Genomic DNA, 14,180 nt, shown 5'->3' with positions numbered 1-14,180 from the left:
TGTATAATTCGCTAAATATAAAAAAATCAGCAACAAAATTAAAAAATTCCGCCTGACAGATCGATAGAGAATTTAATTGGGAAGAATTTAAAAAAAAAATCGTCAAGTTATCTGAAAAATTACGACCTGCAGGGTGATTTGAACCAAAAATGTCATTATGTACCACTGTGCGTGGAGCTCGCTGTTTTCGCTGGCCATTTCCGCGCATGGTACCTGCGCGTGGGGTCAAGATTTTTCGGTGGTTAATCAGAGGAATGGGGATACTTCCATCGCGCCGGATATCCTCGTTGACTTGGATCGAGCTCACCCTCGTTGTTATGCGAGCCACGGCGATCGCGAAAATCACGATATGTTGTGACTCATGCGCCAACCATTCGTTGTCTGTCACCTGCTTCCCATTCTCGTGGACGGCTGGGGGTACCGTAATAACGCCACCGATTCTGCGTCCTCGATAAGTACCCGCGTGCGTGATCCTAATGGTCGCGTGTCGTGCGTATGCAGCGCAGGAAACGACGCGAGGAATTCGGCTTTGACGATAGAATTCTTCGCAATCCTCTCTGTTCTGCTACTTCTTCATTCTAGCTGGGGAGTTCGATGGGTGAGAGTGAAACGCTCGTTTCTAGTATGAATTTTGAGAGAGATAAATTCTAAAAACTCTTCAGAGAATCTTGAATGTAAGCTTGTGTTACCGATAGCAGATGCTTCCTTCAGTGTCCCGTGGTAAAAATGAAATGTCTTTCGCGAGTAGTCGAATCGGTGGATTCAGGACAGAGAAAGGTGTGCGGCCAGTAATTGAAAGACACGTCGCACCATTCGCCGACTGCTTGAACAACGAACGACCGCATTTATAAGACATTGTACGTATCTTATATTCGAGGAAAGATCAATGAAATCGATAGGGCAGCGTTCCAATATTTCGCCGAGGCGACGTGGGCCGCTATTCCCGGCGACTGTCTCTCAACTTAACGCGATATTTCCAGCCCCGTAATTATCGAAATAGTGTCGCGGTCACGCGACCCCAAATAGTCACGAGCCCGCCGAGCGGTCGCTTCGATCTCGCCTCTAATTTTCTTTCGCAGCGCCCACCTTGATCCGATTACCCACATAAACTCGGCTCGAGTCTGTCAAGAGTCAAGGTGCAGGCTACCGACGCGGTTATATTCGCCGTCCATTAACATTCCAGCGTCAGAAGAGCAAAGTGCACGGCAACGTGGGCCGAGTAATCGATGCACGTCTATAAGTACGATACTTCAGCGAATAAACACGCTAATAAGCAATGTTCTCTCCCCGGACTCTCTCCCTAACACTCTGCGCAGTGCTGCCAACCACTTCCTTCGATCATGGAATCATACGTAGAGGATCATACGCACCAATTGTATCGGCAGCGACCAAAAAGTCGCGTTTATCTACTTTGCCGATGTTCCAAGTGTCAGCGACGTGACGGCGAAAGTTTGCGTTGCAGATTCCCGCTTCGAACGGTTATCGACGTTTCTGTCAATGGACGAGGTGACACGCGTCCTGGGCGAAACAATGCGGGACACGCAAAACAGGTGCACGCTAATGCTCGCCCGTTACGCTCCACGCGTTCTTAACGAGACTGGCATTATCCACTGTGACGCGGTTCAGAGAGTTTCTCGTCGAATTGAATGCTCTCGACCGACGATGCGTCGACTGAAAGAGACCCACGGGGGGGTTATTCTGAATCTCTGTAGACGAGGCTGCCCTTCGCCTTTAAAATGTCACTCAGCGAGGATGTTAAATTGCAGATAAATCATGCTGGCCCAAATGAAGACCATCTCCACGGGAAAGCTGGAGGGGAAACGACCGAAGGAGTTGATGTCGTCGTCCAGTCTGTCTGGTATGTCGCAGCTGTCCAATAGCAGCGAGGAGACCCTGGAGCCTCTTGTCCACAAACCGCACAAATCGGAATCGTCGGCAAGGTATGCCGAATGAAAGTTCGAAACACCGTTCGATTAGAAATACGCCACGAACTTTCTCCTAGACACACCGCTCATTCGTAATTAGACGCCCTTGACTGTCAGCCATTTTTTTTTTTTAACGAGGTTACGAGCAGCCAGCGTACTTGATGGCTACGCGTGTCGAGTTAATTGATAATCACGCTGGAGAAGTTAACTGCGAAGTTGCCAACAATTACTGCGCGTTATAAATAGTTGCACGTGGCAACCGTTACGGTTTCATTAATCCATTTGGAGAGAATCGCGTTAAGTAGTCCGTCGTTTTTTCTTCTTTTCGGAAAGTCTGTGGCTTGAGAGTGGCCGTTAAATGATGGATAATGATTAGCGATTCGAATTCACGCGGTTATCGAGGAGTAGGGGCTTATACCTCAAACAGCTGACCGCGGAGTGGGAACGAGGGTGCCAGCTGATAAGAGTTTAATAGGTCTGTGAAGTTGGCACGCCCAAATTCGATTTTTTAGAAAAACTCGACAGCATTCGTTTGTCAATCGTTTGCTCACACAAAATTTTCGTTTGACCTCTCTTAAAAAAAAAGTTAGGAACAAATTAAGAATTTCCTCTTCAGCACCCTCCATGAACAATTTTAGAATTTTTTAAAAGTAGCATTCGATACTCCGCGATCTGGCCACGATTGCCCACCCTTCAGAATCGAATTAAAAAATAAATACCACGAAAAGAAGGGTACGGAAGACGCGATCACGTTTAAGTTCGATTTTTTTCAAAATAGTTCAACGATGCAGTTCGTTAGTCTAGATACAGTTCTTTATCGTTATTCTCTTGTATTTTAATAATAATTACAACGTATTAGAACAGATCAAACGTTCTCTTTTTTACCGACATCTGATACGAGACTGATGGCGCTACGTAACTGACAGGCAATTTGTTTTGCTAGAAGATTTCGTGCTAGGTGTCGCTTCCATCGTTTTAAATTACTTTTCGCGGGCATTGCGTCGACGAAGAGCGCGCGCAGGGCCACGGGAGTGTAAAATGGTTTGTGCAACGTATTTTTGCAGCACAACGGACAAAAGCCCACAACACAACGAATGGCTATTGAATGGACCAAGCGGAAACAAGACATCTATTTTGCGTTTCAAGTGAGTGCAAGATATGTCTATTATCGCGATACTATTCCCGTAACGTTACGTGGCCGTGGTCATAGGGCGCACTATTGTTGTCAACTCTCTTTTCATTCTAATTTCTTTACTACTTCTCAGATGCTCTGCCTTAGCAACTCCTCCCGAACAATCACCTGCAAAGACGCTGCACATGACCTACAAGATCTTTCAAACGGATACTAAACTTATCAATCTGCTGCTACAGTCGCATGGCTTAACAGAGGTGAGTCATTTGTAACTTATATATACTTGTTAATATGAACGGAAGGAGCGATGTAATCGGAAAGCTTTTCCAAAGAGTTTTTATTGGAATCAGAAATGGCGATATAAATGCATACCGTAAGCTATGCAATATCTAATTATAGCAGTATGAATATGTACAAAGGTTGCGTTTACATCCGATTATTTTTTTAAGTACTCACTAATCCGTAATTACAAAGTAACAGTAGAGCCTATGTGTCGAAAAGGAACACATTTTGTTCGTCGCTATACATTTTACCATAATCACTGGCATTGCATTCTCTACTAAAATATTGAATATAGTACAAGAGCTTGCATACATTTTGATTTATTTGTTAAAGTAGTATTACTGCAAAGTAAGTTACTCGGCATATAGATATACTTCTTTCTTTTTGTGTTATTTCCAGTATATTATTGCATATTACTTCGGCATTAATAATTGCAACAGGACGTATAATCGTACAAGCAAGTTGATTCGAAATTTATTAAATCAAGCGAAAACATATATTTCTATAAGACGATCGGACGACCAATTACTGTTGCTAGTTACATTTAAATTTATATTTAATTCATACGTACTAAACTTCGCAATCACCCGAACGCAAGTTGTCTTACATTTACTAAGATAATTTTTAATACTGACAATTTTACAGTCTATTCATGTATAACAGATTCAAATTAAACAGCAGTCGATAGTGTCATGGAGCGAACATTTTAAGAGCTGCTTCTAATTGTAATAGTAGGTTTAAGAGAGTTTGTTACTGGATACAATTACTCCAGAACCAGTGCGCCCCCGGGCACAAATCCACGTCTAAGTTTGCCCGGGTTAGTGTCGTTCTTAACATTCTTACACCTTCGCAATCTAAACCCCAATTTGCCAGGTTCCCAATTTTTCGCAATCTCTTGCAGCTTTTGAACATGTTCAGCACGGTAGTCGCTGACACTTTACTGGCTTCGTATATATAAAAGCACGTTAAATTTTGTACTAAACTATTTTCACACTTATCAAACCTTCGGGGACTCCTCTGTTTAGTCGATACGATCAGTAACTTTTCCAAGTGTTCGTTCGTGAGATCAAAGCAACTGTGAACGTGTAGCGCCCTTAACTCTGGCGCCAGCGAGAGGACTTTTGTGATAGCATCGGCGCTCACTATGTGGCCCAATTGAATCTTCTTCAGATATTTCAGCGAGGGAGGGTCAGCTCCTTCCGACCACACGATATTTGAGCCATCGTTGGTAAATGTTCTGAGATTGGTGCAGGTGCTGAAAATTTCTTTCAAGTCCACTTGTATAGGATTTTGTTTCTGAATTATTCTGAGATTCAATTCGCGTAGATTGTGACCGTTTGTGCGGAGATACTCGTAAAACTCTTCCAGCCATTCTCTTTGAGGTGGTATGCAGTGTATGCTTAAGGAAGTGACGTTGGGAATTAGTCGCAGAGCTTCAGGAGGATGATAAGGTTCTAAGATATGTAGCTTCTCAACTTTTGGACATGTTTGCGCCAAAAGTTCCAGGTGGAATGACGTGGTTCTGGAGATTCTCGCTTGAGTTAGGCTAAAAGGAGTTTTGAATCCTACCACACCTTTGTGCATGATCTCCATTACTCTTCCCATGTGATTATATTCCGCCAAGGATTCCAATCGTGGGACGTGCACTAGAGCAAAAAGTACTCCCGCACTGGTTACCCCGGTATTGGCGACGTTCAGTACTCTGAGCGTATCGCAAAGGAAGTTTCTACTTTCGTAATATTCCAGTAACACCCCCTGCTTTTCCTTCTTCGCTGATTTAGAGTTCTCCAATTTCAACTTGGACAGTAATGTCTTCAGGCGCGACCAACTGGTGGGCTCCTGCATCGTCGCGTGAGGCACTTTGTCTCGGAGTTCTACTTGCAACAGTAATTGCTTCAATCCTATGTCCGTTACTTGTCTGGAACAAGCTACGTCGAGAAGCATAAGCTTCGGACAAGCTTTCCCCACAACTTGAAGCACCACGTCATTGGCGAAGTTGCGCAGAGTCAGACTTATCAGATTCTTCGTATTCAAAAGCGCGGAGCTCAGTAATTCGCTGTCCAATCTTAGTAAAGCGGAGCGAGCCAGCTCCAAAGACTCTAATCCGATCCCTTCGGATGCGAGCAGTTTTAACAGCGACGTCTGATGGCTACACCCGTAGTAGCAACAGAGATTCACTTTCAAGTGCTTTATATCGTGTCCAAGGAGGAGGGCCAGTAGGTACAGAGAAGCTGGTCCAGAAATTAACGTCGATCCATCAGATGCTGGTCCGTATAACATTTTCGAGGTTTCCTCAATGACTCTGGTTCGTAAACGCGCTGGAAAAGCGTTTACATAGTAAGGTCTGATAGTCTGCATCGCGTAAGCCAATACTTGTGCAGCGGACGATTCTTGCGAAAGCACCTGCAGCCGTCGGCACGTCCCGTCGAGTTGTTGACACACACGTCCCAAGCTAAGCCCCTGTAGGGATTTAGGCTGACGGTGGCCAGGCATCTTCTCTTGTTCATTCACTGTAATGTTCGAGGTGTTGATCAATATATAAGGAAGATAATGGCAAGACGATAATGGATTTAATATTTGCAAGGAAATCAACAAGCCGTTAACGTAAATGTCATTTGTAGATATGCATTCAACTACTTAGGGTACGTAAAACTAACGATACGTTTGCTACAGAAATTTTTTCACATATATTGCGGGAGATTTTCAGTCAGCAGGAAGTTAAGAGTTGGAAGATGAAAATGTAGTTATGGAAGTGTTAGATATCGCGCGTATTAGCAATCATGTATACACGATCAGTAATCGAATTGTATAACGTTAGTATTGTAAGTTTGAGGTTAACTACGTCTGAAACGCGATACGGGGATAGTTTTTACGCGGTTTCCTCCTCTAAGCTCAGACACGAACGTCGGGGACACATTATCGGGACTATGTTAATCGAAAGAAGCTATGCAGAGAACTTTCCTATGCAATTATCAGCGGTGAAAAACTCTCGCTCCTATCCCCGTAAACTTTTGCGCGACAGTGCGCGCCGATGCTTTATACCCGGCTCTTTCATCATTGCCTCACGAAATTACAATTTTAAATTAAATAAATCATCGTATCAAATTCGAAATACATTTACAAGTATAAAAAGATACTTCTGCATCTGTTCCTGGTATACTTTTTTATAAAGAGCACGTAATTTCACTGTAATTTACCGTTTTTATATTGAAATTTAAAGGGGCGCGTGCACCATCGTTTTATCAAGTTTCGAAATTATTCGATTATCGATTGTGAAAGAAGCCGAAGCGCTTCTTGCAACAGTGTTCGCGAAGAGGCGATTAGCAAAGAGGGCATTAATACCACGGGCTCGTCGCATTACGATATTGTCACATTGCTGTGAAAATTGATGAAGAGTGACTCGGTAAGGAAAGTGTATGGTAAACAAGCTCCATCTTCCAGAAAGTCTTCGACGGCAGTTATGGTGTTATTATAAAAACCTGTTGTTAGGAGACATTACTGAAAACTCGTTAAAACCACATTTTCGTGGTCGTTATGTTCTGTTTACGGCGAGAGGCGACAAAACAAATACCTTGACATTTAAATTAAAATGCAAAATTATGCCTCGGCTATCTTCCCTTTCGGAGCCGACAATTTAAGAAAAGAGAGACGCTTGACTCGACGTAATTAAGGAATCACTAAGTAGGAGTGTGCGGATCGTCCCGAGGTTCGGGTTCCCGGCCCTCGGGACGGGTCGGAAAATTTCGGGCGCGATCGGGCGGTGTCCCGATACTCTCATATTGCTCGAGATCCCGAAGTTTTCGGGATCCCGAGACTAAATTTGGGCTACAAGCATGACCGCCATGAGCAGGCAATTTGATTTCAGGTCGGCTCGGCAAAACTCGGACGCGATCGACTCGAAAGCCAGCGATTAACAGGAGACCGAGACGGAAACAATTATGTATCATTTATATCAATACCAGTGATAAGTTTTTACCTTTCTGTCTCCTGTTGAATCATAATGAATACTGGATATATCCATATACGTACTTCAATAAGACGTATAAAATAATATATTTAATAAAATATTATTTTATTAAGATTTTAAAATATTGTCGAACTAAAAATAGTCTTCCTCCCAAGTTCTGAATATGGACAAAAAATAGTCTTCCTCCCAAGTTTTGAATATGGTATTTATTTAACTACGTATATGGACATATTCAGTATTCACAGACTATTTGGAAGCAATGAAAATATATATGTAAATGAATAATAAGATACAAATTATGATTCAACAGGAGACAAAAAGGTAAAAACTGATAATGATATAAATTATATACACAATCCTTTCCGTCTCCGAGTTTTGCCGAGCCGACTCGAAATCAAATTGCCCGCTCATGGCGGTGATGCTTGTAGCCCAAATCGAGTCTCGGGATCTCGAGCAATACGAAAGTATGAGGATCCCAGCCGATCCCGCCCGAAAGTTTCCGGCCCGTCCCGAGCCCGAAATGTCGTATACCCGCACACCTCTGGGAAACAGGTTTCTGGAGTATTCTGAAGAGTCAATTGGTAATAATTGTAGAAGATATTCAGGTGGGCGATCTAATTACTTTCGGGCACTATAATTCCATACTCCCGATTTATAAATTAGACCGCGATACTTAACGACTCTCTCGTTAGAATAGAAAAAGTAGACTTATTGCTTAGTATTCGCCGGAGGCTCGCCAAATCGTACGGAACGAGCGTTAGCATGCACGTGCTCGCCTCTCCTCCGCGCTCTCTGTGTCGCGTTAGATCAATCAGGGAAACTAGGAAACGTGCTTAAAACGTGGCTCGCTGGAACGACGCAGCGCATCGGCGTCGCGCGTTTTACGTTATTATTTTCGTGCCTTCGCCACGAGTCATGCGATTCCACATTTTTTTTCTCCCTCCCCCGTTTCTATAAAAGGAGGAACGCTAATTCCTTACCTAACCCGTCGCGCGTAATCTCGCTGTGATTGCGTAAAAAGTACCGTAATTGTCTAAATCGATCTTATCCATAATTTATCGGATCCTTGGTCGATATCGTGGCCTGCGGTCGTCTCCGTAAACTAACGTCGTTACTCTTCGATCCTCTGCTGTGGTCTCGTCGCGTCTTCGACGGCGCGAAACGGTATAAATAGATCGGCGATAATTCTGCGACTCTTCTTGTCGCACTTTATGGCGCGCGTAATGCGTATTTATTTGCATCGATTTCTATTCCCCCCGCTGCTCTCTCGGTCTCGCGCCGTAAATGCGTGTCAGTCAACGTAGCACGTAGCGTCTATTGCGATAGAGTGACAGAAAGGTGGCATCCAGGCACGCCGCAATTGCGAAAATGCGCGTCTCTCGGCCGCGAGAGCCAGGGAACGGTCCGGCCGGCCTCTCGTTAATTAACTAACGCCTCGTAATGTAATTTCGCGAGCCGACGAATAGCCATCCGCGCGAGCCAACGGGACTGTAGGAGACGCGATGGATTTATGGAATAAATATTTTTTGCGCCGCAGTTACGTAAAGACTCCGGGAAGGAAACGACATTCAGATGACGCTAGTTGCTGGGGAACCGCTACATTCAGATGATATTCGGACCGTTCCATGTAGATCGCCTCGTTCATAACAACGCGGAGGCTCTGTTAAATAAATTGATCGGGAATGATTATTTATCAGAGTCAGAAGTGTTTATATAATTAGGTATTGAATTTTTTAATCTAATCCTTTTTAGTTTATGGGAGACGAGGTTTAAAACAGTAATGAGCAACCCGCGGGCCGCATTTGGCCCGCCAGCCGTTGACCTGCGGCTAAGGAATTCAATCCCGGGATCCCGGCTGTCTTCTGGATTCTAAAACTCCCGGGATTTGATATATCAAGTTATAACTTATCCCCAGAATTTCGAGAATTTTTAAAAACTTAAATTACTTTATGAACAACTGAAAAATATAAAAATGGAATCCAAAAAACAGCCGGGATCCCGGGTTTACGATCCCGGGATTGAATTCCCTACCTGCGGCCCGCCTAAACATTTGCGTATATCTTTCGAACTGTAAAAGATATCGGAGTGAATTTTGCGCCAAAAAATAGGATAAAATTATCCTTTTCTAATGTTGTATAATTATAATTTGCGTGTGAGCAACTATTCTCGGGACTGAAAATTTAAAAAAGCGATCGTCGCAATCGACTCGCTGACGAACGATTAAATAATTGTATTAGAGTAGCAGTTCTGAATATCGCACCCCATATTGAGAAGCTCGCTTATGAGAAACAGAAGCGAGCATCTCATTAAGTAAATTTCACTAGTTATTTAATTTCATTTAACTCAAATTTAAAAAAAAAAAGTTTTATTGTAAATCTATGTCAGAAATAAGAAATTCATCCCACAAATTAAAATTCTTTGATAAGTATATATATGTATTTAATATCGCGGCCTGCATAGAGTAGTAGGTTTCCACTTGTGGCCCACTTCGGACCAAAGGTTGCTCACCACTGGTTTAAAAGGCCAAAAGGAATGCGCGCGAAAATTCGGAGTCGAATCGGCGCCGGTCAGCGTAGAAATCCCGCGCACGTGATGCGGCTCGTCGAAAAACCGGACACAATATCGTAAACGCAGCCGGGGGAGTCGTTCACACGTTCGGTTACATAAAGGCAAACACGTCGAATTCTGACGCACACCGCTGCGACACTTTCACTGGACCATTTTTTCTTTTCTTTTCAATCATTCTGCCTGCAATCGACGGCTGCTACTTTCTAGTAACGGTATTTAAAACGGCTGACATTTGGCGCGAGCGTTTCTACGCCGCCTAGAGTAATTAGACGGCCGATTTTGAACGTAGGATTTTGGTATTTTGGGAATAGTTTGTGGCATGCAAAGTGATCGATTCGGTAAAAATATCGGGGCGTTTCAGTTCGTTCTCCATCAGCTGAACGCTTTTAGAGTCAAGTGTAGCGTATAGGGCGGATAAATACAGTGTTGTCTCTCAAATTGCACGTGTTTTCAGATTCTCTATACGCGTGAAGCTGTCCCCGCTACTTCTTCTCTAGTCGCCGCACAGTCGAAATACCGAGAATCAATTAATTTTCTTCGACTGAGCGACAGAATTTGGGTATCACACATCAAAGAAAACCCCGAAGAAGCCGAACGCCGAACGAAAAAACAACTGCGCGTCGCCCCGTGCCACTCGAGCGCTCGAGGAGGAATCAAAGCAAGCCGCATAGGCTACTCGTCTCTCAAATTGCGTGCGCCCGGCTCCGACGCTCGCGTATATAGAGAGACAGAACTGTAATTCCGTGAAACTATATTCCTTTCATTTTGGACGGCTGATTTGTCTCTCTTCGATCATTTCGAGCGGAATGCCCCCTCGGGTGCCCACGATTCGAGGTACATCGAGTGTATGCTATCCACGTGTCGATACGTCAACGGGAATCCGACGGTCCAAACAAGTCTTTAAATGTTTGAGTGCATCGTTGATAAATTTTCAACGCAGCTTTTGTTTTATTTCAGCTGTCCTGTCTTTGTCTGGAGAAGAGAGCATTTCCACCTTGTCTTTCTTTGCTATCGCATCCAACCCTTCGTGATCCAATTAGCCTGCCCTAGTTCAGTCGCTCGAACGTCGTAGCATCTTCATTGAACATTTAGCTCCTGTTGCGCGTCGCTTTCAAGGTATTGGGTACGACGGGTAAAGGCACTCGGTAAGGCGTTCTTCTGGCTGATCGAAGCAGCGCGGTGGAATAAACACGGGTGAAGTAAAGTGCGAGGCGATCTCAGCGTGGCGAAGGGTTCAAAGTCGAAGAATGAGCATAAGCAAACGAGATGTTAATCTAGCCGTGCAAGGTCTCGCTCGCAGTCGGTAGACGAGGAGCATCGGCCAACTCGGTGGCAGATTTCAGACGTGGCCCTAATGAAGTTGGAATTAAGTGTCTGATCCCGAGACCACGCACGAGGTTACAGTAAAGTATAGTTGAAGGTCTGCTTAGCGAGGGGCACCGCATAATCGCACAGCTAGGAGAGTGGTTAAGTGGCGCTTAATTAGAGGCAAGGCGAGACTCGGCAATCTAGTGGCAATCGAATTATAATCGTCACTTCGATCGTCACAGTTGAATCCTCTGCCAACGATCGCGTGGAAGGGGATAGCGCAGCTAAAACAATGATCTGTTTTGGTAAGATGAATGAGCACAAAGGGAGCCGAGGTGTTTTAGGTAGCCAGCAAGCAGCAACAATTGAATTTGAATGGTCTCTTGGGTAATGGTAATTAAGTGCCATTTGCTAAGTGGCGCGGGAGGTTGCGGTAAAGCACAGCAGGAAGGAGCAGCGATTACAGAGGCAGAAGTAGAGAGGCGTCAGGTGCCTACCTTGAAACAAGCAAGTCCCCTACAGGTGTCTCCTGAGCGGCGGCTCGTGCTAGACTACCGCCTCCACGAAATTGCATGCGTCTGCTCGGCTCCACTCCGCTCCACTCCGCTCCGAGCGGCTCGCGACCTCGTCGTCCGGCTTTCAGCTTGCCCGTCGCACGGCGCGGCGCCACGCTTCCCCGTCCATCGCGGGATGGCTTCGGCTCCCCTTCGGTTCGAGAGGCCTTAAAATACACTCGTCTTTATTTATTTACCGACGCGCCGGCCCGCGATTACGGGATATCTCGCGCGTTACGCCGCCACCGCCGATACCTCGTTATCGTGGAAAGTGCTGCTTCTCCCCCCCCCCCGGGGAAAACCGTTTGCCGTCACTGGGAGGCCGAGGAAAGATATATCTTCGAGACTTTTGCAGAGTCCCGGGGACTCCTAGACTAGAAGTTGCATAGTTCGGAAGATTTCTAGTCTAGAAGGTACCTGGCTCAGGGGAGCCATAGTCCAGAGGTCGCCTGATAGTCTGGAGGGTACCTAAGTAGTTTAGAAGTTACCGAGTCCAGAGGTTTACTAGTCTAGAAGTTACGTAGTCTAGAAATATCTTAGTCTAAAAGTTACTTAGTTCAGAAGTTACCTAGTTCTAAGGTTACCCAGCTGTAAACTTACCTAGTTCAAAAGTTACCTAATTTAACAGTTACCTAGTTCTGAGGTTATCTAGTCCTAAAGTTACCTAGTTCTAAGGTTACCCAGCTGTAAACTTATCTAGTTCAAATGTTACCTAGTTTAAAAGTTACCTAATCCAAAAGTTACCTAGTCTAAAAGTTACTTAGTTAAAAAATTACCTAGCTCAGAAGTTACCTAGTCCAAAAGTTACCTAATCGAAAAGTTACCTAGTTCTAAGGATACCTAGTTCTAAAGTGACCTAGTTCTAAGGTTACCCAGCTGTAAACTTATCTAGTTTAAATGTTACCTAGTTTAGAAGTTACCTAGTTCAAAAGTTACCTAGTTCTAAAGTTATCCAGTTCTCAAGTTACCTAGTTCAGAAGTTAACTACTTCAGAAGTTACCTAGTTTAAAAGTTACCTACTTCAGAAGTTATCTACTTCAGAAGTTACCTAGTTCAGAAGTTACCTAGTTCTAAAGCTATCCAGCTCAGAAGTTACCTAGCCCAGAAGTTACCTAACTCAGAAGTTACCTAGTTTAAAAGTCACCTACTTCAGAAGTTACCTACTTCGGAAGTTATCTACTTCAGAAGTTACCTAGTTGAAAAGTTACCTAATTTAAAAGTCACCTACATCAGAAGTTACTTATTCTAGATGTTACCTAGTACAGAAGTTATCTATGTCAGAAATTACCCAGTCTAAAGATCTCCCAGTCTATCAATTCAAATCGATCGAATCATTTGAAATTCATTCGAATTTACGATCGTCGCTTGGGGAGCGCGTAAATTGCGAATCATCCGACTCTGTCAGTTCCAAGAGCTTGTCCCGCGTACTTGTCACCACTCCTGCTCTCAAAGTCTGAATGCGATGCGCGTATGCGATTCATATCCGTCGATGCCTCCTCGATGATCATGTCGCGAGCGCTCGATCAATCGGCTCAATCTCTAATCGGTCTCGGGTCCTGGAACGTGCTCGACCGCGACAAAAACGGGGATGTTGCGACCTGCACAACTTTAATATGCACGAAGACGCGAACTATGCGGAAATGCATCATTCGCGCTCGCCTCGGACCTTAAAAGGTGCCCGTCGCTATTACGCGAACCTGTCACGATCTGAACAAACATTTTTTTTTGGGATAGAATATCGCGCACGGACTGTCAGCGTGCATTTTAAGTGGCAATAGTCCTCAGCGAGATTTATAACTCGGCCGTCCTCCATTCGAGCCAGAGGATTCGCGAGGAAAAACATTTTTCCCCGTTGTATGAATCACGCGTTGATTACCGATAGAGATATTCCATTTAATTCAACCGCCGAGAGCGCAACACTGTTTTGCTCCTCGTTGCTGCTCCTTTTTGCACACGATCTCGTCCTCGGAAGAATCGCGGCCGGAATCCCCCGTCGACGAGCGTCGTAACCGCGAGGAAAATGCAGCCGGCGGACGGCGCGCGGGGCGAGGCGTAATCGGCCGCGACGGGCAAGGAAAAATCGCCGGGCGAAACGCGCGGAAACGTCGCGAACCTGTCTCTCGCGGCGCGTCGACTGGCTAAAGAGACGTTAATTAGAACGAAGCGGCGCGAGAAGACACGGGTACGTCCACCGTCGCTCCCCCGTCGTCCCTCGCTCTATCTCTTTTCTCTTTATCTCTCCTGAAGGTGCGCAGCGCACCGTGCATTCACCTGGTATTGATCGGCTGCGATCCCTCGCGATTGCGCGAGAACCACGACCACAGTAAACTGCTCCTGGTTTATCGTTCAACTCCGCTTCGAACAGGGGCGAAACCCAGTGGCTAGAGATCGGGAACGTTTTGTCAATGAGGAAGATGGATCGGAGGGTGTATCAGAAACTAACA

General features: G+C 44.9%; 2 protein-coding genes across 2 annotated transcripts in view; one reads left to right on the top strand and one right to left on the bottom strand.

The window, feature by feature from the left end:
• Ttll5 (Tubulin tyrosine ligase-like 5) overlaps positions 1 to 14,180 on the top strand; it is a 40,204-nt gene that overhangs the window by 13,277 nt on the left and 12,747 nt on the right. Inside the window, exons 2-4 of the mRNA XM_076811247.1 lie at positions 1,767 to 1,940; positions 2,990 to 3,070; positions 3,191 to 3,314. Coding sequence (XP_076667362.1) covers positions 1,774 to 1,940; positions 2,990 to 3,070; positions 3,191 to 3,314 — 372 coding nt within the window. The 5' untranslated portion in view covers positions 1,767 to 1,773. The remainder of the gene's footprint in view (positions 1 to 1,766; positions 1,941 to 2,989; positions 3,071 to 3,190; positions 3,315 to 14,180) is intronic.
• LOC143368480 (uncharacterized) lies at positions 3,377 to 8,373 on the bottom strand. Its single transcript, XM_076811248.1, has 2 exons — positions 8,331 to 8,373; positions 3,377 to 5,849 (listed from the first exon to the last, which is right to left on the bottom strand). Exons 1-2 carry the CDS (start codon positions 8,356 to 8,358, stop codon positions 4,090 to 4,092), a joined length of 1,788 nt encoding a protein of 595 aa, XP_076667363.1. The 5' UTR covers positions 8,359 to 8,373; the 3' UTR covers positions 3,377 to 4,089.

The sequence above is a fragment of the Andrena cerasifolii genome, chromosome 4, assembly GCF_050908995.1.
Source record: "Andrena cerasifolii isolate SP2316 chromosome 4, iyAndCera1_principal, whole genome shotgun sequence".
NCBI classification, from domain to species: domain Eukaryota; kingdom Metazoa; phylum Arthropoda; class Insecta; order Hymenoptera; family Andrenidae; genus Andrena; species Andrena cerasifolii.
This window is presented reverse-complemented; position numbering and strand designations above follow the sequence as displayed.

Bases quoted from the DNA above. Each gene is read 5' to 3' on its own strand.
- LOC143368480 (XM_076811248.1), bottom strand. From the start codon at position 8,358: ATGGATAAGATCGATTTAGACAATTACG. The intron at 5,850-8,330 runs GTACTTTTTACG...CGAACATTACAG, and splicing joins GATCGATTTAGACAATTACG to TGAATGAACAAGAGAAGATG.